Source organism: Odocoileus virginianus, chromosome 10 (genome assembly GCF_023699985.2).
Source record: "Odocoileus virginianus isolate 20LAN1187 ecotype Illinois chromosome 10, Ovbor_1.2, whole genome shotgun sequence".
Lineage (NCBI taxonomy): Eukaryota > Metazoa > Chordata > Mammalia > Artiodactyla > Cervidae > Odocoileus > Odocoileus virginianus.
This window is the reverse complement of record NC_069683.1, coordinates 47832129-47856288: the sequence shown is the minus strand read 5'-3', so window position 1 is coordinate 47856288 and position 24160 is coordinate 47832129. Positions and strand designations below refer to the sequence as shown.

Below are 24160 nucleotides of genomic sequence, written 5' to 3'. Positions count from 1 at the left end.
CATTACTATTTCTACCTCACAGATGAGGAAGTGATGCTGTGTTCACAGCCTCTGCCTGACTCCAGTGGTAACTCTCCTCAGCTCCCATGGGACTCCTTTTCCTAAATGCCAGCACAGATGCCTGTCTGAGTGGCATGGCCCGGAGAGGCCTACTGGAAGACCGGAAAAAGGACCAGCCCAGCTTCTCTGGGCTCTTGATCCTGTGACCTTTTTTTTTTTTTTTTTTTAACAGGTGCAAAGATCCTGTGGATGGGAGAGTCTGAGGTTGGGTTTCATTACCCTTTCCTCCCCCTTCCGTCCATCCTGGTACCCCGGAGCTGGAGTGGGTATGATGGTTCCTCATCTTTCAGGAGAGCCAGACAGGGTTGGGGGAAGATGTGGATGAGCTCTGAAAATAGCATCTTCCCTGCCCATCTCTCTTCCTCCACAGCTCTCCAGATGTGTGATGTTCTCAGCTTCGCCTGGCTGAGCAGCGCCCCAGGAAAGGTTTCCACACATTAGAAGGTGGTCAGTGGAGGAGGGGGATAGTGGGCAATGGGGCATTATGGGGGAGGAGGGCAGGGAGGCAGTCCCAATGAGCAGTAGGGGAGGAACCCAAGGGACAGCCCAGGCATCCACTCCCCATCCCCAACAGGAATGGAGCCCTGCCAGCTACATCAAGCAGGCAGGGAGATGCTGGCTGTGGACAGACCCGTCCCTTCTTGTCTGGCTCCTAGGAAGCTTGTGCCCAGCCTTGGGAAGCCCTGAGATGTGAGATGGACCCAGTGGGCTTCCTCTCCTCTCTGTGCCCTCTGCCTCCACCACTGCCCAGCCCCTGCTCATCACCTGTTTCAGCTACAGACTGCGGCAGCCTGGTCACTCGCTTCTTGGACACCCCTCCTCCCCAGTGACGCCTGATGACCCCTACCAAGGTGCCATGTTGCTTAAGTCTCTCACTAGAATCTTAGACATGGCTAGTGGCTTTCAATGGCCTTCCCCAAGGAAATAAAAGCTCAGTCCAGAGGCTCCCTCCCAACCTGGAGCCCAGAGCACTTATTAGTCTTACTGCCCAGAAACTGGGTCTGTGTGCTTAGTCATTTAGGCATGTCCAACTCTCTGTGCCCCTTTGGACTGTAGCCCGCCAGGCTCTTCGGTCCATAGGATTCTTCAGGCAAGAATACTAGAGTGGGTTGCCATTTCCTCCTCCAGGGGATCTTCCCGACCCAGGGATCGAACCCACATCTCCTGCACTGGCAGGCAGATTCCTTACCACTAGCACCGCTGGGTCTGTGAACCCTCTGCTAGACATGCCACTCCCCGGAGTGCACTGCACCTTGCCGGGGTTCGGCCCTTTCCCTCTCCCTGAATATAGGCCCCGTTAGCTTCCCATCTTCTCCCAACTTAAGGCAGCATCTGCAAGGACAGGAGAGGTACTGCTCTGAGGACCCCTGTCTGTGCAGCACCCCCTTCTCTCTGTGGCCCTTCTTCTGCCCTGGCAGTGACCTCGGGAGGTCTGGCTATGAGCTGACTTTTCTCCCCAATTAGACTGCAAGCTTCTGAGGGCAGGGCTCCTCCCTGTAAAAACCTGCATCAGGAATGATGAACCCAGTGTCCTGGACAGAGTGGCTTCTCAAGAGGTAAACACAGCTGTGGATGCTATCCTGGGGCTGACACTTTGGGGGAGCAGATAGTCAGACAGCCAATGACTATGTGCTGTGCTAAGGAAGAGAGGAAGGGTCTGGAAGGCTTTTGAGGAAACAAAACCTTGGATCTATGCTGAGGACTGGAAGATGAGTTGGAGTTGGTGGGAGAAGGGCGGTTGGGGAGGCTTCAGTTTTCCAGACTTGCTTTCTGTGTTTTATTTTAAAAAGTATTTTTAAAAGGCTTATATGGGCTTATGGTCTTGAATTCCGAAAGCATGAAAGGACCCAAGAGGAGGGGTATGTTTCTCCTTCTCTCACCTGCACTGAACCCACCCGGGGCCCTCTCAGGGGCAGCCCCCTGTCACCTGTACCTTTTAGAAATAGTCACGCGGATACAAACATGATCACATACAGCTCTTTCTTGGCTTGGCCTTTTGTCCAGGTCATGTCCCCTCCTTGCCATCCCTGTCACTTGATTGTGGGTCCCTGGTTTCCCCAGAGACAGAGGGGTCCATTGTTCACTCTGCTCTAAGTGGCTTCACAGTAGAAGTCTACCTCTTAGAAGCTATTAGTAGAGTCCCAAGGGAGGGGTCTTGGAGGGCTTCTAAGAAGAAGAAACTTAGATCTAAACTTTCCAGGGACTCCTACTTCCCCAGAGACTCATTCTTGGGAAGGATCGGTTTCTCTGACTTCCAAGCAACCCCATCATCTCAAATCCGGACTGCCTAGATGACCCAGTTAAACTGTGATGTCTCTGACCCCACAGATACAGCCAGTAGTTCCTGGCTCAGGGCCTTTTAAGTTGCTTTAAATCAGAATGCCCTATGGACCTGCCCAGGGTCAGTCCTGGGAAGAAGGGACTGACATTTCCTCCCAATCAACTGAGGGGATTCTTCCATCTGCCCCCTGGGTTCCTAACCTGACTAACGTCCCTCCCTTTGGAAGACACGAGGGCTTGTGTGTCTGTCTTAGATGGGCAGCCCTGACAGCCGAGGGCTGTCCCGCCGGAGGAACGCTGTCCAGGCAAGTGATACAAGGCGCCACGGTGGGCCAAGCCCTCACCTACCTGTTTTGTTCTTGTACTCAATGTCAAAGCCAGTGATGATGCTGTTTCCGTCGAATCGCTGGGTCCAGCGCAGGTTCATGCTCCGTGACTTCACCTCTCGGATTTCCAGTTCTGGGGGGTCAGGGGGCTCTGGGCAGTGGCAGGGGAAGGGGGCAGGGGTGAGGATGGCAGCAGAGAGCTTGGCCTCCTGCTGACCCTCTGCAGAGATCAAGGGATCTGTGCTGGGCGGACTGGTGGCACAAGGGTCTCTCTGAGGGCCCTGAGCCCTAGAGTTCCGGCAAGGCAGCATGCGGATGGAGGAGCCTGGAGCAGGGCTCAGAGGCAGAGGCGGGAGCGTTGGGTCCCTGCTCTGTCCCCCTCTCTTCCTCAGCCCCTTTTGGAGGGACCCCTCACAGCTGATGGCCCACTTCCCTCCATGCAGAGCTCCCAGGTTTTCCATCTTTACTTCCCTTCCTCACACCTTCCCCAGGGTCTGGGCCCACAGATCCAGGTCCCCCACTTCTGGGGGCAACAGTGTGCTCCACAGGGGCTTCTGCCATCACAGACCTTGCTGTCTGCAGTGGCCTGGAAAGATCCTATCACACCACTCTGGGCAGGAGGGAGAGTGGACTGAGGCTTTTCCCCAGAGCTGTTTCCTGCCACCTCCCCTGGGTGTGGAGTGTCCCCCACTCCTGAGGGGAGTTGGCAGTGAGCACCAGAGCCCGGAAGAAGGGGCTGGGGACGTGGGGCAGGTGAGGTACCTTGTACGGTGAGTTGGATCAAACCCCGGTCCTCCCCATATGAGTTGATGGCATGGCAGCTGAAGAACACAGAGTCCCCACGGTCAGCAGGCTTGAGCTGGGAGGCAGTCCAAGGGGCAGAGGGCACAGAGAGAGGAAGGAATGGGGAGAGCCTTTTAGACCCCATCTGCTGAAGGGGGCCCATCTAGTGGGGACCAGCAAGACCACCTTCTTCTGGGAGGGGACCCACCCAGGGTTTGTCAAGAATTCCCCTTCCCAGAAAGTTCAATGGATGGAAGCGTGGAAGAGTCTGTGCAGGGAACCGGCTGAGGGGGTCTAAAAGAGGGAGGGGCTGGAGGGCTTGGGGGGAGGGGCTGGGGGTCCACGACAGAGGTGGGGCTGAGGGGTCCCAGGATGGAGGGAGGATCCGAGGGGTCCAGGAGGGAGGGGGGAGGGAGGGCGTGGCTGAGGATCCCATACATTTAAAGTGTAGAGTTGTCAGAAAGGAGACAAAATGAGGCTCAAGACATAGGCTGATGTGTGAAGGAGGGAAATAGGTAGGAAAGGAGAGGTACTTTTCGGGGTGGGGCTCCCAGACTCCTGTTTACCTCTTCTGGATTCAGATGCAATAGCTGTGGGCTCCCCACTTTCTGAGAGTGGGGTTCCCCCTGAGATGGGCACGGGGGCTTACCTTCAGCGTGGAGACAACCTCATCGCCGTTGTCCTTGGTGGCGATGGCATACCGCATGACGCGGTCAGGGTCGATGACCGTGTCCCCTTTCTCCCAGCGTATAATGATGGGCCGCTCGCCTCGCGCCGTGCAGTTGAGCTCCTTGGCGTGGCCCTTGATGGCGATGGTGGTGTTGGGGTGGGAGGTGATCATGGCTGGGACTGGGGAAGAAGGAGGTGTAGGCCGTCCCAGTGAGTGCGGAAAGCCAGCACATGTAGGGCATTTGCCCAGAACGGAGGGCACTTACCCAGGGCAGAGGCCCCGCCCCGGATGTCCCGCCCCTGGCTGCCCCGCCCCGTGGCTGCCCCGCCCCGTGGCTGCCCCTCTCCCCGGAGCACCTCCGTCCAATGGTTTTTGTTCAGTTGCTCAGTGGTGTCTGACTGTTCTGCGCCCTCGCGAACTGTAGCCCGCCTGGCTCATCTGTCCATGGGATTTCCCAGGCAAGAATACTGCAGTGGGTTGCCATTTCCTTCTCCAAGGGATCTTTCCAACCCAGAGATGGAACCAGAGTCTCTTGTGTTGGCGGCTGGATTCTTTACCACTGATCCACTAAAGAAGCCCCATCTGCCCTAGGGAGAGGGTCTAATAATGGCTGGAGGTGGGTACAGAAAACCTCACTGCCTTTCCCTTTCTCTCCGCCCACCCATGACCTGGGCAACCTCTGTCTTCCTCAGGGGTTCTGATATTCCATGGACCCCTTTTCAGAATCAGTCTATCTGTTCATTCATTTACTTTAAGGCAATAAACAGAATCCTTTGAAATGCATAACATACATAAAATGACAAAGGAAACCAGATATACCAAAGTACAGTTATACAAATCACGCTCAATAGCAAACTTTTGACATAGTTCATCACATAATATATATTCTTCACTATTCTTTATGAAATAAGATCTAGTGCTGAGTTATATTAGAAAAATTTTGTAATAGTGATGAGTATAAATGATATTTTCAGATATGTGCCACAGCTGTGACGTGAAAATACCTATTGATCACAGTCACAGGTGCTGCTACCACTGAGGTTTGTTGCTTATGGTTCAGAATGGAAGTACAAAATTTCAGTTAGAAGTTAGTGAAAAAAAGGATGCAGATTTACCCCAGCCCCAATTCATGGATCCCTTGAAGTGGATCCATGAACCTTCGACAGAAAGGTCTGTGGACCCCAGATGATATGCCTGAGGTCTCTGCCTTGTGTCCATGGCTCAAGCTCTCACAGAGGTCAGCTAGTTTTCCCCCTGCTTCTAGACAGCAGGGCCCTCCCAGGCAGCTGAGAAACTCCCCAGTTCTTCCCAACAAAATGCCACAGAAAACCCTGGCCAGCAGCATCATAATTAAATCCTACAAGTGTGTTAATAGGTTTCCCCACTCCACCCCTCACTACTGACCTGAAAAAAATCATCATGAAACAACCAAGGCCCTGGCTGGCCATCAGGAGAGCCTCCCACTGCCGTGGGCAGAGGCATCTCAGTCTTGACCCTCCTCTGGGCCTGAGCACCACAGCCAGCTGCAGGAGGAAGGTGAGGCAGAGGGAAAGACAGTTTTGGCCCCAGGGTCCTTGTCTCCTGGGACGAGGGGGTAAGGGGAGGGTGAGGTAGAGACCTGCTTAAGCAACATGAAAATGAAGAAAATCTGAGTTATTCAGGGAGGTATTAGGAGAAATTGATTTTGGCAGAGTAGCGTTTACAAGGGCATCATCCAGCCATTCCACAAGCACTAATGTGCACCTACTAGGCACCAGGGCTATGCTGGGTTCTGGAGCCATGAGTGAGCAGGACAAACCCGACCTCTGGGAGCTTCACTGCAGTGGTGAGAACAGACAGCACAACAGCAGTTCCAGGAAAGATTGCTAAGCACTGTGCTAGGAGAACTGCTCACCATCTGATGTGGAGTGATACAAATGGGGAGAGCAGAGGCAAGGGAACCTCTCAGGCAGGGAAACTGCTGGAACAAAGGCTCAGAGGCAGCAATGTGCAGGGCAGTTCCCAGAGAGGTAAGAGACCCAATATAGCTGGAAGACCATCCTTGTCCTTGCCATTTCCTCATCAATTTCCCAGGAGACCTTGCCTCTTAAGAGTACAGGTTCCCAGGACTCTTGTCCCAGGAGGATCCACGAGCCATGCTAGAGTAGACACATCAGGGTGCGCTGTGGTTGAGTGAAAGAACTGGACAGCATTCTCCACCCCTGTTAGGGGAGGACCTCTGCTCACACTGATCATCCTCTCCTCACTGGCCTGCTTGGGTTACGGCACAAGAGGAAACTCTGTCTTCTCTCTCTTTATGCTCCCCACCCTGTGGACCCCCCTCTGGGTACTGCACCCCTGATCCATTTCAGTGGCTGCCCCTTTCTTTCCCTCCTAGTATCCTTAGGAATTCTCTGCCCTCCAGTTTTTTTGTTTTGGCTGTGCTGTGCAGGGCATGTGGGATCTTAGTTCTCTGATGAGGGATTGAACCCAGGACCCCTGCAGTGGAAGCTCAGAGTCCTAACCACTGGACCCTCAGGAAATTCCTTTTCCTCCAGCTTTAAACACCTACTCAGACAACATTCTTCCAAGAAAACTCTCCAGGGTCATCTGACTTCTAAGGACAAACAGACCTTTGGAGAAAGGGATGAAGGCAAGGCGCTGTAATGGTGTGACCTGGGATGCCAGTTAGTGCATGAGGGGACATCTGGAACTGGTGTGGGGGGTGAAGGGTGGTTTCTGGCATCCCCTGAAGTCACCATGCGGTCAGCCGCCTCCTCTACCTTCTGTCACATGGGGCTGGATCCTTCAGGATCCAGGCAGTCCTGGTCCCCCGGCTCCTACACCAACATCTTAGCACAATCCCCAGCCCTGGCTCATCAAATAATGAAGCAGATAAATTTTATAATGCACGGCATTACACCAAGATATACAATAAAACTCAGAAGACAAATAACGAGGTGCAAGTTATAATGAAGAAAAAGCCTGCAGTCAGAGACATGCGAGTATGAATTATTGACTAAGGTTTTACACTCTCAAGGATGTGCGGAGGAATATTTTTCCATCAAAGATTTGCATAATTCACTCGTATAAACCTGGGTGGAATATAGAGTAAGATTTTACATCAACAAGTCGGGCCTTGCATTGCAGAGCCTCCATTTTTCCTGAAGGACTGAAGTACCGGGATGTGGGGGTGGGGAGGGGCCTTGGGGCAGTTTCTGCTTCTCAGACGTGAATGGTCAGAGTCTGTGAGCTGGCACCCCTGGGAGGCCTGAGCCCTGACAGGCTCAGCTCTTCAGGCAAGAGGGCCTAGCCCCTAGGCAAGAGGAGTCCCTGCTATCAAGAGGTTGCTGCTGAAGCCGGAGAGGAGGCCAGGGGCTATTCATGACAAGGGGTGTGTGTGTGTGTGTGTGTGTGTGTGTGTGTGTGTGTGTGTGTGTGTGTGTGTGTGTGTGTGTGTGTGTGTGTGTGTGTGTGTGTGTGTGTGTGTGTGTGTGTGTGTGTGTGTGTGTGTGTGTGTGTGTGTGTGTGTGTGTGTGTGTGTGTTTGTGTGTGTGGGTGTGTGTGTGTGTGTGTGTGTGTGTGTGTGTGTGTGAAGGGGGTGGGGGCAGGGTCAAGCCTCAGCATAGGCCACAGGCCCAAGGTAGAAGGGGAAAGGATGAGTCTTCCTTTGGTAGGAGGACTTCAAGGATCTGTCCCAGGGTGAGAAGCTGGCAGTTCCTCCCTGTTTTGCTCTCCAGGTAGGGCTGCACCAGCCTGTCCAGGGCCTGTGTGTGAATTACAAAGGCATTCCTCTGGCAGGTTGCCCCATGGTGCCAGGAGCCACAGCTTGGCCAGTAGGGTAGGAACTGGGTTCCAGACTCTACCTGCCCCTTAGGCTATGTACCTTTAAGCAGTGTACAACCTGTGCATCCATACATGCCAGTCCTACCTCACAGAGTCTTTCCATGCAGCCTTGTTAAAAGAGACAGCCATAGAGGCAATCAGAGACAACAAGACCTCAAGAGCCTAAGTGGTCCTTCAGCCCTGAGCTTTAACCACACCTGGGCTCAGGGGTGGGCTCCCTTCACCATTGTTATGGCAAAGAGCGGCACACAGCAGAACCCAATGTTCTCATAGCCCCACAGCTCAGGGCAGGTTCAGGGGAGCCCACCTGTGAGGAAGAGGAAACTGCTTCTGTGGACTCCCCCAGCTTAAAGAGCTTGGGGGCCAGGTGGATGTATTTCTACCAAGCTATGAGGTATTTTCTGGAGAAGGAAATGGCAACCCACTCCAGTATTATTGCCTGGAGAAACTCATGGACAGAGAAGCCCAGTGGGCTACAGTCCAGAGGGTTGCAAAGAGTCGGACACCACTGAGCGACTTGGCACATGAAGTCTTTAACACAGGCAACTTGACTTCTCTGAGCCTCAAGCCCACCATCTGTGATGTGAAGCCATGGCTGTTAATCCCGCAGAGCTGTTATGGGGGCAATTGGGGTCTGTATATATGACGTGCTTGCCATGTAGTAGCTCCTCAAGAAACCCGGGTACTATTCCCACCCTTAGGGTCTCATGTCCCTCTCCTGTTCTGAGAAAGGCATCAGATAAATACATGCAAACCTTAAGACGTTACTTGCCAGCTATTTTACAGAACCACAGAGTCTTAGAATTGCAGAAGCCAGGGAGTAGACATTATAGCAGCCACTAGCCACACGTGGCTCTTGGCCAAGAGAAACACGGCCGGTCCAAAGAAGGTTGTGCTGTGATGTAAAGTGTGTCCTGGATATCAAAAACACAGGAAGGAAAGAAAAAGAATGTAAAACAGCTCCTTAAGAATTTTATATTGATCACATGTTAATATTTTAGATATACTGGGTTACATAAAATATACGATTACAGTGACTCTCACCTGCTTTTTTTTTTTTTACTTTTTTGAACATGTGACGACTGGAGGATTTTAAATTATATAGCCAGCTTGCATTTTGTTTCTATTGAAGGGCATGGGTATAGATGATCCATGGGCTTCCCTAGTAGCTCAGATGGTAAAGAATGCCCCTGCAATGCAGGAGATGTGGATTTGATCCCTGGGTTGGGAAATCCCCCGGAGAAGGGAATGGCAACCCACTCCAGTATTCTTGGCTAGAGAATTCCCATGCACAGAGGAGCCTAGGGGCTACAGTCCCTGGGGTTGCAGAGTTGGACACGACTGAGCGACTAAGCACACAGATGATCTACACAGACCCTTCCTTTTACAAATGAAGAAACTGAGCTAAAGGCAAAGGAGAAAAGGAAAGATACACTCATTTGAACGCAGAATTCCAAAGAATAGCAAGGAGAGATAAGAAAGTCTTTCTTAGTGATCAATGCAAAGAAATAGAGGAAAACAATAGAATGGGAAAGACTAGAGATCTCTTCAAGAAAATTAGAGATACCAAGGGAACATTTCATGCAAAGACGAGCACAATAAAGGACAGAAATGGTATGGACCTAACAGAAGCAGAAGATACTAAGAAGAGGTGGCAGGAATACACAGAAGAACTATACAAAAAAGATCTTCATGACCCAGACAACCAAGATGGTGTGATCACCCACTTAGAGCCAGACATCCTGGAATTCGAAGTTGAGTGGGTCTGAGGAATGGCCTTCATCACTATGAACAAAGGTAGTGGAGGTGATGAAATTCCAGTTGAGCTCTTTCAAATCCTAAAAGATGATGCTGTGAAAGTGCTGCACTCAATATGCCAGCAAATTTGGAAAACTCAGCAGTGGCCACAGGACTGGAAAAAGTCAATTTTCATTTCAATCCCAAAGAAAGGCAATGCCAAAGAATGTTCAAACTACCACACAATTGCACTCATCTCACACACTAGCAAAGTAATGCTCAAAATTCTCCAAGCCAGGCTTCAACAGTACGTGAACCGTGAACTTCCAGATGTTCAAGCTGGATTTAGGAAAGGCAGAGGAACTAGAGATCAAATTGCCAACATCCAGTGGATCACCAAAAAAACAAAAGAATTCCAGAAAAACATCTACTTTTGCCTTATTGACTGTGCCAAAGCCTTTGACTGTGTGGATCACAACAAACTGTGGAAAATTCTTCAAGAGATGGGAATACCAAACCACCTGACCTGCCTCCTGAGAAATCTGTATGCAGGTCAAGAAGCAACAGTTAGAACTGGACATGGAACAATAGACTGGTTGCAAATTGGGAAAGGAATAAGTCAAGGCTGTCACCCTGCTTATTTAACTTACACGCAGAGTACATCATGTGAAATGCTGGGCTGGATGAAGCCCAAGCTGGAATCAAGATTTCCAGGAGAAATATCAATAACCTCAGATATGCAGATGACACCACCCTTATGGCAGAAAGCGAAGAACTAAAGAGCCTCTTGTTTAAAGTGAAAGAGGAGAGGAAAAAAGTTGGCTTAAAACTCAACATTCAGAAAACTAAGATCATAGCATCTGGTCCCATCACTTCATGGCAAATAGATGGGGAAACAATGGAAACAGTGAGAGAATTTATTTTCTTAGGCTCCAAAATCACTGCAGATGGTGATTACAACCATGAAATTAAAGGATGCCTGCTCCTTGGAAGAAAAGCTATGACCAACCTAGACAGCATATTAAAAAGCAGACACATTATTTTATTAACAAAGGTCCATCTGGTCAAAGATTTTCCAGTAGTCATGTATGGATGTAAGATTTGGACTATAAAGAAAACTGAGCCAAAGAATTGATGCTTTTGAACTCTGGTTTTGGAGAAGACTTCTGAGAGTCCCTTGGACTGCAAGGAGATCCAACCTATCAATCATAAAGGAAATCAGTCCTGAATATTCACTGGAAGGACTGATGCTGAAGCTGAAACTCCAATACTTTGGCCACCTGATGGGAAGAACTGACTCACTGGAAAAGATTGAAGGTGAGAGGAGAAGGGGACGACAGAGGATGAGATGGTTGGATGGCACCACTGACGTGACGGACATGAGTTTCAGTAAATTCCTGGAGCTAGTGATGGGATAGGGAAGCCTGGTGTGCTGTAGTTCATGGGGTTGCAAAGAGTCGGACATGACTGAGCAACTGAACCAAACTGAGCACAGACCCTTCCTTTTACAAATGAAGAAACTGAAGTTGCACAGAAAGCAGTTTGCCCCTGGTCATACTAATAAACAGTATTAGTTATTATAGTCTACTCATCTGTATAGTAGATTAGTAGGGTATAATCCCTACTACACAGGGATTCCCTCATAGATCAGTTGGTAAAGAATCTGCCTGCAATGCAGGAGACCTAGGTTCCATCCCTGGGTTGGGAAGATCCCCTGGAGAAGGAAAAGGCTACCCACTCCAGTATTCTGGCCTGGAGAAGTCCATGTAGTCCATGGGGTTGCAAAGAGCTGGACATGACTGAGCGACTTTCACTTTCACTTTCAATCTCTACTATTAGAATTAGTAGGGAAGAGGTGAATCTTAACACATGAAGCTCTAATACTAATGGTGGAAGGTGAGCTGCTGCCAAGAAAACTAGTGTTCAGGTCTTCAGAACATAGCATGACAAGCTCCAGATCACTTGTGAAGCATCATGTCTTGTTCTGGGCTCTCTACTTGACGGAGGACATTGACCAGCTGGAGTGTGACCAGGAAGATGGACAGACTTCATGCTGTTTGGAGGGAGAAGTGGGAGTGTGTGACTGCACTGGGTGGTGGACAAGGCACAACAGCTCTTTACAAAGGGAGGAGGCAGGCCTCCTGTTTGGCCTCAGAAGCAATTTTCCAGTGGTGTTTACTATTGAGGGAAAGGGCTGCAGTAGAGGCTGTGAGCTCCCCACACTATACAGCCTAGGCAGTGCAGAGAAGATTCCAGTGAGGCCTGGATAGATGCTCATGTCTTTGGGCCCCTGTGGATGTCCGGGTCTCAGGAGAGATGAAAGGTGGTGGGCAGTCCGGCTTGCTGGGCAAGCTCTTCTGCAGACAAGGGTCTGCAGCCCCTTGCTCTGGGCAAGAAGCAGAGGACCTGCCTCCTCTTTCCTTCCTGTGGACAACAGGCAGAGGACTGTGCCGCTGTGCCCCTCCTCCCAGGCCCTGGCCAGGTCTCCCAGGTCCTGGGGGCCCTCCTGGCTGCTGCACTTAACGAGGCAGCCCCAAAGAGAGGGGAGCCCAGGGCAGCCGTTGCCCCGCCCCATCTGCTCTCTTGTCCCCTGGTCTCCCCCTTGCTGGGTCACAAGGTCTCTCTGCTCCACTGAATCGCACTGGTAAACACAATTGAACCCTCACTGCAGTGAGATCCGGCTGTGCCCCAGAGTGCTTTCTGGGTTGAAGGCGGACCCTGAGAATTCCCGAAAGATGTTCAGGTGTAGTCAGCTGGAGGAGCACATATATGCAATGTGCGCATCGCATACAGACAGTGTCAAAAACACACCCCCAACAGACCGTCACAAACACAGTCACCCTCACAGCCTACACTCTGATGCTCCTACTGCATGCTCACAGGTTGTGTGACACAATGTAACCAGATGTGGTTATCAGTTGCACGTCAACAGCCTGATGTAATTGTCTAACATATCTACCCACAGCGCTGCATTACAAAAGTGTACCCTCACACACACACACACACACACACACACACACACGCACACACACACACACACACACTTTTATGGCTGCCTTTTACTGAGAACGTCCTTGTACTACGTGCTGGCAGTATTCTAGTACTTTACATGAATTAAGTCATCTGGGGTTGGTACTGTTATTATTCCCCAGTTCCAAAGCCCGGGTCTCAATGTATTTCTTTCTTTCTTTCTTTTTTAAATAAATTTAAAAATATCTTTCTTCCCCCAATTATTTGTATTAGTTGGAGGCTAATTACTTTACAATACTGTCATGGTTTTTGCCATACATTGACATGAATCAGCCATGGATTTACAATCAATGTATTTCTTGACCAAGCGCCATGGCCTCCCTACACCCACAGTACCCCTGATGGAGCAGGCTATCTGATGGATGTTCTGGCCTCTTGGTTCATTGCTCAGTGGCCGCCACCACCAATGACCATGAGAAGTGAGACTTGCCAGCCGTGCTTTCCAAGCGAGAGTCAGGCAGCAGAGTGGGGGAGGGGGAGGGCTGTACACTCAGGGCTGAGTTCTCCGAGACGAGCACTAATAGCAGCCACAGAAGCAACACAGAGCCCCCGGAGGACACAGGAGGCTTTCATGAGATACAACTTCTCTGCTTTCCTGCAGTGTAATTCAATTAACAGCCAAGGAAACCTAATTTCTTCATACAAAGAAGGGTGCGGCGGGAGATTCTCTGGGGCCTGGGCAACAGGGAGAGGCTGGGCTTGAGGGCATCAGGGAGACCCAAGTGGGTGAGCTGCCCCTGAATACACGAACCCTCTAGGTGGGGAGGGTGGGTTCTTCCCTGGGGTCCTGTGGGAGGTCCTGGGGGGAGCTGGGCATCTGATTAGAGCTTTACAACCCTGGCGCCAACCTCCAGCACTGCACATGGCCAGATTGGGACAAACCCTGGTAGAATCCAAAGGGGCTTCCTGATGACTCCCAGGGCCCTCCCCAGACACCCCATGTCACCCCCTCCTGTGGGCACCGAGCGCATGTCAGTGCCGTGTCCTTGTCTCTGACTGTGAGACTCTCTAGGGCACAAGCATCCTGCTCAGGACCTAGCACGTACTTGCGGGAAGGATGCAGGATCCCAGGCCCTAGGCGCCTCTCCTGTGGCCTTAGAGCCTTGCAGAACTCCCAGATTTCCTCCTCCTGGGCCTGACGAGGTTTTACAGACAGGAGCCACAGACAGGAGCAAGGTACTGGCCGGCCCGCCCCACTGTAGCGGACTCAACCCCCTCCCCGCGCTCCAGGGCCCTCCTGGGGCAGCAAGGCAGGGGAGAGGAAATCAATTTCAGAAACAAGACAGTTGTCAGAATCCGATGTAACCGCTTCCCGTCTGTGAAATTACTCGCAGGCCGGCTCCTGTCACCCCCAGGTCCTGCCCAGACCAGCTGCTATTTACATTTTAATTTGATGTGAGAGGCTGATAGATTTTTAAAACACCAGGAGACAGCTCCGCTTCCTCTCACCCCCGGCATCCATAGACTTTCTGACCAGCCCCTCAGGTTTGGGGATGGAGTCCTAGGGCCCCCAGACCCTGCAAGGAGGATTATAAACTCAGCACCTACTTGGACTCTCCCTGACCCCTCCAGCTTCCCCCTTCTCTGGGGTCCCATGCATAAGCTGGGTTGGGCTGATCTTTGCAGTTTAAGAGCACTGGAACATCCTCTATCAGGGGCTTCGTTCCTGTTAAGAAGGTGGCCTGGGGGTTTTTAGCCCCGAGAGTACCAGTGAGGCAATGGAAGCTTTGTCTAAAGTCACACAGCTGGGGAGTGCCAAGAAGATGCCCCAAGTACCCTGACAGCTCACCAGCATCCCTTCCTCTGGTTTCATCCAGACTTCTTCTGCCCTGCTGGGCTGTTCTCCCATCCTGGGCTTTGTCCCAGAAGTGGGAAGCTGTGTGGCAGTGACGTGACATGGAGGAATTCTAAAGGGAAAGCAGGAAGCTGAGAACTGGAGGAGGGCTGGGCCAGGGGGCCAGGGAGCCAGGGGCTCAGTCCGGGGCTGGCTGGGCCTCGGGGCAGGAGTTAGGGAGGCGATGAGCTGGCCTTCTCTGTCTCTGTGCCCCTCCCTCTCTTCTGCCTGGTGACTGGAGCTCAGCTGGTGTTTCTGACAGTCCCCGAGTCAGCAGGGAGGGAAGATTCAGTTCCCAATACCCAGGGGAGAAGAGCAGTGCGTGCGGGAAGGAGGACGTGAAAGAAAAAGGACGCGGATGCCACCAGCTGCTGGGAGAGGCCTGATAAACTGGGGAAGAGGTGTGGAATGCTGTGCTTCAAAAGGAAGCTTGGGGGACTTCCCAGGTGGTCCAGTGGCTAAGACTCCACACTTCCAATGCAAGGGGCCCAAGGGTGGGGGAATTAGATCCCAGCATGGTACAACTAAGACCCGTCGCAGCCAAATAATAAAGAAAATAAATACGTATTTAAAGATAAACAAACAAACCAAAGGAAGCTTGGGGCACCAGTACAGGATAACCCTAGAAGTTTACATTATCGAGGGCTTACTATTTGCTAGACACTATTCTGCATTCCTTTAAATGCATTAACTCATTTAATCCTCACAACAACAACAACCCTGTTTTTACTCCCACTTTACTCAGAGGTAAAGAATCTGCCCGCAATGCAGGAGACCCCGGTTCGATCCCTGGGTTGGGAAGATCCCCTGGAGAAGGGAATGGCAATGCCCTTCAGTATTCTTGCCTGGAGAATTCCAGGGACAGAACAGCCTGGCGGGCTGCAGTCCACGGGGTTGCAAAGAGTCAGACACAACTGAGCAACTGACACTTTCACTTACAGATGAGCAAACTGAGGCTTAGAGAAGTAAATTGCCCAAGGCCACAAGGCTAGTGAGCAGTAGAGCCAGGATTCAGGGCAACCTGTGGTTTTACCCGGATGTGACACTGGTCGGAGAAGGGCAGGAGGCAGGGGAGCAGAAGGGGGGTGCAAAGACCCCTGCTTCCCTGAAGAGAAATGCAGCCAAACTGGGGCCGAAGCAGATGGGTCTGGGAGCCGGGACACCCAGGGGTTAGGCTGTTCTGCTCTTCCCGGTGGGTGGCCTGGGAGAGGGGATTGAGGGAAGAACCACAGGGCTGGACGGTTCTCCCCTCCCCATTCAAGTGGATGCCCCTCTGGACCCTCCTCTCCTCAGGGAGGACGACCTCAAGGCCAGGAAGTTTGGAAAAGCAGCAAAGTCACAGTATTCTTCACCGACCCCAAGGACCCGACTTGACTGTCTCAGGAAGTCCTTCTGATAGTCTAACCTAAATCTCTCCAGGAGTCCTGTAGTTTTTTTTTTTTTTTTTTTTTTGCTAAAAAGGATGTACTCTTTGGCATGTTAACGTGCTTTCCTGGATGGACTCCTTCTCCAGGGGACAGCACATGCCCTGAAGGCTCAAGAGAGTTCTGCAGGCCCTCCTCTCCAGGGGAGAAGGGAGCTGCCCAGCTGGGAGGCTCATGTCTCCTTTTGTTTCTGAAAGGATTACAGGCACCCATTCACCCATTCGAGGTAAGTGGGCCCCTCCTTCCCCGCAACTCAGCCCACTCCCGGCCCTCCCCGCACATGCTTGTGTCTCTGCTCCTTGTTAACAAGATCCCGACAAGAACCACAGGCTGTTTGGCGGCGTGAGATAAGCTGCCACAAAGGGGCATTGTTGGCACGTGGGGTGGTCGGCCCAGGGTGGGGTGGGTGGGAGGAGCTCTGTGCCGCCCGGCAGCCTTGCCAGGCTTCCCCAGGGAGGGGCTGGCTGGGTGGGGGAGGTGCCTTCTGGTGCCTGCTTTGTTTTTTCCTTCTTAAAGAGCCAGGGCCTAGCGTTGTTAATTTGATTGCACCCACTTCGGCTTCTTGTCTCCCCTGATTAGCCAAGCTCCACCTGAAGCATGAGATTAATTCAAATTGCATGGAAGCAATCAGCCTTGGCTCCAAGAGCTGGTGGGGAGGTGCCGGGGGGACCCTAGCCATCCACTGCCCGTGTGCATGGGGAACAGAACTGACAGTGTGTGTGTCTGAAGGGGGTGGGGTGCGGGTCATGGAGAACCGTGGAGCCTTTGACATTTGGACTGCAGCCCTGTTTCTGCTGCCTGGTGGGCCGGCCAAGGCCTTCAAACTCACCAGGCCTCGCTTTCTCCAGCCAGAAAATGGATCAATCAGTTCCTTTCTTGGCTGCTTGCCGAGAAGCAGAGGCACAGGGTCAGGGTTCAGGAGGTGGGGGGTAGTTTTCTCACGTGAGGGTGAGACCTGGTTTTCCCTCACCTCTGGTCTTCTACACTCCCCAGAATAACAGAAAAATGATAGCAATAATGAAAATAGCTGATGTTTACTGAATGTTCATTATGTGCCATGCACCTTGGTTAATGCTCTATTTGAATTATTTCATTAAATCCATCCGCTCCAACCCAAGAGGGTGGGTAGTACTTTTATCCCCACCTTAAAGATGAGAAAACACTCAACTCTGAAAGGATCCTGAACCTCAGAATCCTTTCAGAGGCAAAAGGAGACACTGCCCCATCTTTCTTTAATTACTTGGAAGGAAGTATTGCGGGGTCATTGCTGCAAATACCCTATACCTTTCCTGCAAAAGACCCACAGTACATATACATATGCTAAGCCCTGCAGGCCACAGGTGTGTGTTTCAGTGACTCAGTTCAGTGGCTATAGGTCTGAAAGCAGCTACAGGTAATAGGGTCTGAAGGATGGGCGTGGCAGTGCTCCAGCAAAAGGGGCAGCTGGCCAGATACGGCCCTCGGCTGTTTGCTGACCCCTGCTCTAGGGTTAATGCACAGGGGAGGCTGGGCTCGTCAGCTTCCGACCAAGAAAGAGCTTCGGTGAGGAGGCTGCACGTATTCAGACAAGGGCAGTGGTGGCGTCCTGAAAAGGAGGGCACTTCTGCTTCCAGAGTTCTGGGAAGCAGGCGGCTGCGAACACTAAATCACCGGGCCTGGGGGTTGTTGTGGTTTGACTCGTGTTCCCCCAAAAGATGTCTCAAGTCCTCGATACTGGTGCCTGTGAACATGGCCTTATTTGGAAATAGGATCTTTGTGGATATCAACTATTAGTAATGTCTTGGGACTTCCCTGGCGGTCCAGTGGCTCCCACACTGCAGGCTCCCACACTGCAGGGGGCCCTGGGTTCAATCCCTGGTCAGGGAACTATACCCCACATGCTGCAACTAAAGATCCCGTGTACCATAACAAAGATAGAAGACCCTGTGTGCCGCAGCTAAGACCCCGTGCAGTCAAGTAAATACACATAAATAAATATCCTTTAAAGAGATGTCTTCCTGGAATAGGAAGGGCCCTTAGTCCACTACGGCTGGTGTCCTTATAAGAAGGAGGGGGAGACACACACATAGGGAAGCTGGCGTGAAGACACCCAGGGAGATGCAGGCAGAGACTCCAATCTGAGGGAGGGATGCCAAGGATGGCTGGCAGCCACTGGCAGAGGCAAGAAAAACATGTTCCCTTAGAGCCTGCAGAGAAAGCACAGCCTTGCCGGCACCCTGATTTGGAATTTCTAGCCTTCCAGAACTGTGGGAGAATATAGTTCTGTTCTTTTAAGCTACCTGGTTTGTGGAACTCTGTTACAGCGGCTCTAGGGAGCAAATACAAGGTTCCAGTGTGTGACAGAAATTCCCCACGCTGAGTTTCCAGGAGGACAGTCACAGCCGGCCCCCGTGGAGCTGGAGGGACTGCCTACAGTGGGAGGTTGTGGGCTTTACCGCCCTTGCTCTGCGGGGAGCTCACCCCTGTTACACCCTCAGCGCTGTGGACAGGCTGGCCTAGGTGAGCAGCAGGAATAGGAGTGTGGCCAGGCCACAGTGTGCTACCCCACACCTCCCACCCCAGCACCTGGCCCTGGGCTGGGCACCCACTGCCCGTGGGCAGTGGCAGGCCTGGGCGTGAATCACACGAGCAGGAGGAAGTTTTCTCAGAATCTTGACTTTGCAGGTCTCAAGTCTCCATAGGCCTGAGAGGCCCAGACGGGAGCCTGATGGCGTCCTGAGGACTGGCGGGGGCGGGGGGCAGGGGGCAGAGAATGCAAAGAGTCGGGGCTACAGTCCATGGGGCTGCAAGAGTTGTAGGACACAACTGAGCATGTAACCCCTGGGATCTAAGACCAGCTGACCTGAGTTGGAGCTGATATAATAATGATGGAAATAAAGTGTACAATAAATATAGTATGCTTGAATCATTCTGAAACCACCCCTCACCCCACTCCATGGAAAAACTATCTTCCATGAAACTGGTCCCTGGGGCCAAAAAAGTTGGTGACTGCTGCCCTGAAACACCAAGGGCCCCAGCTTCTGCAAGGTAGGTTCTGGAACTGCGCTCAGAGGCCCCATCAGGTCTCCACTGGCTCAGCAAGTACCACTCACTTGTTGAGCTCTGTTAATGCCTCAGGGGCTGAGGCAAAGGGCAAGAAAGGTCACGACTGCTCTGAACAGAGGAGCGAACGGAGTCTCAGGGAGAGAGAGGGACTCACCCCAGTTTGTCCGGAAGCAGTGGGTGCACATGGGGACAGGAAATCGGGACTCTTGTCTCCCTGGTCAGGATCTTCCTGTCTGCTAAGCTACAGCTACTCATTTTGGCCTCCCTGGGTCCTGCATAGGCTGGGTGGGCTCAGGCTGGGGCCTCCTGACCAGGGTTCAGTGGGGCCCGCAGGCGGGAGCCTGGCCTGGTGACGGAATGTGTCCAGCCTGGGTGCTTAGAGCACGGTCTAGAAAGGGAAGAGTGGGTTCTGGGAGGCTGTGTTCCTTGGTCATAGTTTCCTTGCCCCGTGGGAAGGGTGGGGGCTGAGGAGGGCAGAAGAAGCTCTAGAGCAGGAGTCCTGGCCACCAGGTCTAAGGGAGGGGCTGCTTCTGCCCAACGGAAGGAGATTCCTTTGGGCAAATGTGAAATTAGGACCATCTCAGGCCATCGGATACACAATTGTCTTTCCAAGGTTTTGCATCCCAGCCTCTGTACCAATGGTCAACTGCTGGTAGGTGACCTGGTCTACCCAGGCCCGGGGCTTCCTTCCACCAGGGCGGCCCGCCGCCCCCTCCACTCCCGCTACTGCCCACTTGGCTCCTGCTCTCCTCCCTCCTGAATTCTGTTCCTCTGCAGCTGCCTGTGAGCTCTGGAGGGCTCTTGGATCTGGCTTTAATTGGTCTGACATTTTGCTCAACAAACAAATCAAAACCCACACCAAACAAAGAGCACTTATAGGTTTAATTGGCTGTGGGCTTTGCCTTGGGCCCATCACTGGAGCCTTCACAGAGTGGAAAGGAGTCTCAAGGTGTAACAGAACCTGTCCAGTCAGGTAACCTGTGGCACAAAGGGACAGCTGAGTCCCATGCAGCAGTGGCATCAAAACACAGCCAGCTCTTACACCTCAGACGAAGCGGCATTTCTTTGTACCTGCCTCTAGGTGAAGCATTCTCTCTGAAGATGCTTTACTTTTGCCCCACTGTCAGATGGAGGGGGGACTGCCTCCTATTCCTTTTGGTCATTATCTTTCTTGTTTCATTTTACATTTTAACAGGGAGATGAAAGGTAGCACCGTGGATGCAGTATTTTCATCTGTTAACTACATTTATTTTTCAACCAAGTTCTGGGAGGTGGTCTGGTGCCCTAAAAGGACCATGCGCATAGCTGGAATCATAGACTGTCTGAGCTGACAGGGACCCTGGGATCAGCTATGCACTAGATTCTAGTGCAGGCCTCACTGTACAGATGAGGAAACTGAGGCCCAGAGAAGAGGAAGGATGGCTCATGGATACACAGCCAGTGAGTTCACAGAGCTGGGACCAGCAACCAGTCTTCCATCTCTTGGTCTGCGCTCTCTCTACCAAAACATGAGTCAGAGGCAGACAGAGGCAAGCACCTATCTCAGCTGGGATTATATCACTCAATCACTTTGGTCCAGGATCTTTCCTTCCCCAAGAAGGAATTACTGTCTGCCAACATCACAGGCTGGGTATGGGCTTTGTAAACTGTCAAGTGCTGTGCTGTGACAGTGCTAAGGCTGGGCTGTATGCTCAGGTACTCATGGCCTCAGCAGCACCCACATTCTGGGGGTCAGGGAGGACTGGGGACCAGCTGGGCCTGGATGGTTGCCAACAAGCGTGTCCAGGGACTAGGAAAACTTTTGCTTCCTCTAACAAATTCTTGGAAATCTGGGGCCTTGACGAAAGAAATTCTCCAAGAACCAGCTCTGGAATCCCAACTTGCACCAGACCCCTGGGCTCCTGCAACTCTTATTTGGTGCCTGATATCCAGAGTCAACACTGCATAGAAAGAAAACATTTTGCTTCCAAAATCCACAAGCATCTCATGTTTTTTCTCCCTGCCCAGCCTCCCTTCACTCTCCACCAGCAGCCCTAAGTTCCACCTGGAATGCACAGACTTGCCAGCCTCCACACTCTTGCTATACTTTGTCCTCATTCTGGAACGGAATGACCTTTGCTCCAATTGGTTCTTATCAGCATCCTTCTCATCCTTCAAGTCCTACTTAGCAACTACTCCTTTTGTGGAACTTTTCTTAATATTACCTTAATGGCTACCCAAGTTAAAATTGATCACTGCATCCCTGATTCTCTTTGTATCTCCTTGTTTGTAGCTTTTTAAGGCACTTATGGGCTTTCCCGGTGGCTCAGATGGTAAAGAATCTGCCTGCAATGTGGGAGACCCAGGTTTGATCCCGGGTTGGGAAGATCCCCTGGTGAAGTGAATAGCTACCCACTACAGTAATCTTGCCTGGAGAATTCCACGGACAAAGGAGCCTGGTGGACTACAGTCCAAGGGGTCGTAAAGAGTCAGACATGACTGAGCGACTAACACTTTCACACTTTCATATCCCTTCGTGTACTATAGTTATTTTGGGTATATGTCTATGTCCTCTTTAAGATTCTAAATTCCCTGAGGAGAGCAACTCCATTTTATCCATCACTAGATTTTCAGCACCTAAAACTAATGATTGCTAATGATTATTGGATGTGAGTTTTGTGCCAGGTACTGTGTTAATGTTGTAAGTGCGTGTCTCACTTGAAATTCACCAATGAGTAAATGGCATTATAGCTTCAAACTTACAGAGGAGGAAACTGGGGCTTACAGAGATCATTTCTTGTCCAAGATCCCACAACTATCAAGTGGCAGAGTTGGGGTTTGAACCCTGGTTTGTCTGGTTCTAAAGTCTGTGCTCTAATCCACAGAGTTTTATGAATTATTTAGTGACGGCCCAGAGAGCCTCTGTTATCATTGGAAACCATGGCGTCAATGGTGAGGACACTTTCCAACAGAAGCCAACCACAAATGTCCAGTTTGACCCTTGAATGCTTTTTATGATGTATGTCCCTTTGATATATTACTTTCTTGGCTAATGTGGGGATGAAGTTCAGTTTGCCCTCTGACAGGTCACACAAGAGTGAGGTCTGACAATGTGGAGCCGTTATAGGGTCAACATTTTCCTGAGAGTGTTAGAGGCATCAAGGAAAGCCATGCCCTTGACTTTGCAAATGGCAAGCTTTTCCGTAGCTGGCCTGCAGGTGAGTGGGGGAGCGTTGGTGCAGACTGTCTGAGATGGACTAAGGGATGACCAGGAAGGGCTTTGCCCTGGCAAGCCCTTCTGTGACCCACACACTTGTATCCTGTGGGTTTTTCCCCATCCACCTGCGTCCTGTGGGGAGGTGGGAGAGGTTGAAGGACAAGGAAGGAGGAAGAGGGCAGAGGAGGTGGGGGTGGGAGGGAAGGATGTTCTCGGGGAGGAGATGAGCGTGGGTTACCTGGAGCAATGTGCCCACGGAAAGCAGCAGGAGGCACAGCGGAAGTTCCCAAAGAAGGTTGGGAGCCCCTGGCCCCTTCCCCATCCCCTCCGACCCCCAGCAGTGCCCCATGGTCATAGAAGCCTCTTCTGGCAGCCGGGTGCTGTGTGAATGATTCAGGCCACAACTGAAAAGCAGTCAGACCTCCAACTCCCAGCAGAGGCGCTGGCCACACTCAGCCCTCCACACTGGCTGCCCTTGGACCTCAAACGCCCCAGCCCCTGCTTCCCCGTCTCCTGCTGGCTTTTGGGGTGCTGTAGGGGCCTTTAGAGTGGCTAGCAGGTCACTGGGAGAGCAGGGTGGAAACAGAAGGACGCATCTGTGATGGAGACAGGGTGTGAAGAAAGGGCCATCCGAGGCAGCACCTGTGGGTGACGGCCTGGGGACCCCGGGTGTGCAGAGGGCGTGGGGGCACAGCTGGGCAGCAGCCTGTGGGGGAGGCTGGAGGAGGAGAGGGCAGAGGGCTGGATGAGCAGTGCGGAGACTGTGTCGCAGGTGGCAGATGAAGGAGGCGCAGGGAGTGGGAAAGACCCAGAGGAGTTTGTGGGACGGTGCAGACACAGACCTAGGGAAAGCCCTGTGAGTGTGCCTTACTATGGAAGGAGGCAGAGCGAAGTGACAAAGCGGCTGAAACAGGACCGGGGTGGGGGTGGGGGTGGGGCAGGAGGATCAAGGGCCAGATTCTGCCCACAAGTGACAAGGGATGCGGAGCGGCCGTCATCCCTTGGGGAGAGGGGCCAGAGGTGGTCACCAGAGGTGGACACTCCTGTGAATGTGGGTGGCTGAGTGTGTGATCTGCTGCTGGACGTGTTCATGAGGCTGCCCTGGATTTATAAAACATGCTTTCATAGCTCCTGCCTAGGCTGTGAAGTGAGGATGGACAGCGCAGGTCTGGGGGACGAGGGGGAGGTGACTCGCCCAGGACCCCCAGGACATCAGGGACAGCCTGATGTGCACTGGGTCTCCTCGCATACCGCCCACCTCCTGATCACCGCATCCCCAGTCACCCACGTCTGCCTCATTGACACAGAGGAACCACGGGCCCAAAGACACAGCCACGCTTGCCCAGTGTAATCCTTTAACTCAGAGGAAAAGAGCAAAAACCAAAAAAAAAAAAATAGCTGAGCATTTGAGCTCTTTTTTTTTTCCTGCTGACAGTGGGGAGATAAGGATCAAACAGCCAGGCTAGTTCCACGAGGTGCCTACTATTCCTCTCGCCTCACGCAGGCAGAATTAGCAGTGTTCTCCTCTCCCTGGCTGAGGGATGTAGATTGATTGCCTGGTTTTATTAAGGACAAAGTGCTTTTTGATAGTGTGAGGGAAGCAGCTCCCCAGGGCGGGGATTCCGGCGCCCGGAGCTCCCTGAGCATCGATCGATGGCTGGGGCTTCCCCGTCTTGTGTGGAGCTGAACAGGGTTTGGCAAGCGATAAAGAAACTATGACTCTTAAAGGCGGGGCCTCCAGGGAGACGCTGGGCAGACCGCATACTGGGCGCTGCTCTCATCAGCCTTTCCTACACGTACCCTGGAGGGTCTCCCACTAAAATCGAAGCTGGGTGGGGGCTGAATCCCTGATGGCCTACTGCGTGCCAGGTACCATCCTGTTGCGTTATACATGTCATCTGACTTACTCTTGACATAGAACATAACAAGTAAGGTGCTCTCATGACTCAT

The 24160-nt window shown here is 52.1% G+C and overlaps 1 protein-coding gene across 2 annotated transcripts in view; it reads right to left on the bottom strand.

The window, feature by feature from the left end:
• DSCAML1 (DS cell adhesion molecule like 1) overlaps positions 1-24160 on the bottom strand; it is a 356923-nt gene that overhangs the window by 47075 nt on the left and 285688 nt on the right. For both annotated transcript variants that reach the window (XM_020886749.2, XM_070473524.1), the window contains exons 12-14: positions 4099-4298; positions 3429-3525; positions 2689-2817 (exon numbers count right to left, since the gene is read on the bottom strand). In XM_020886749.2, the coding sequence (XP_020742408.2) occupies positions 2689-2817; positions 3429-3525; positions 4099-4298 (426 nt within the window). The remainder of the gene's footprint in view (positions 1-2688; positions 2818-3428; positions 3526-4098; positions 4299-24160) is intronic.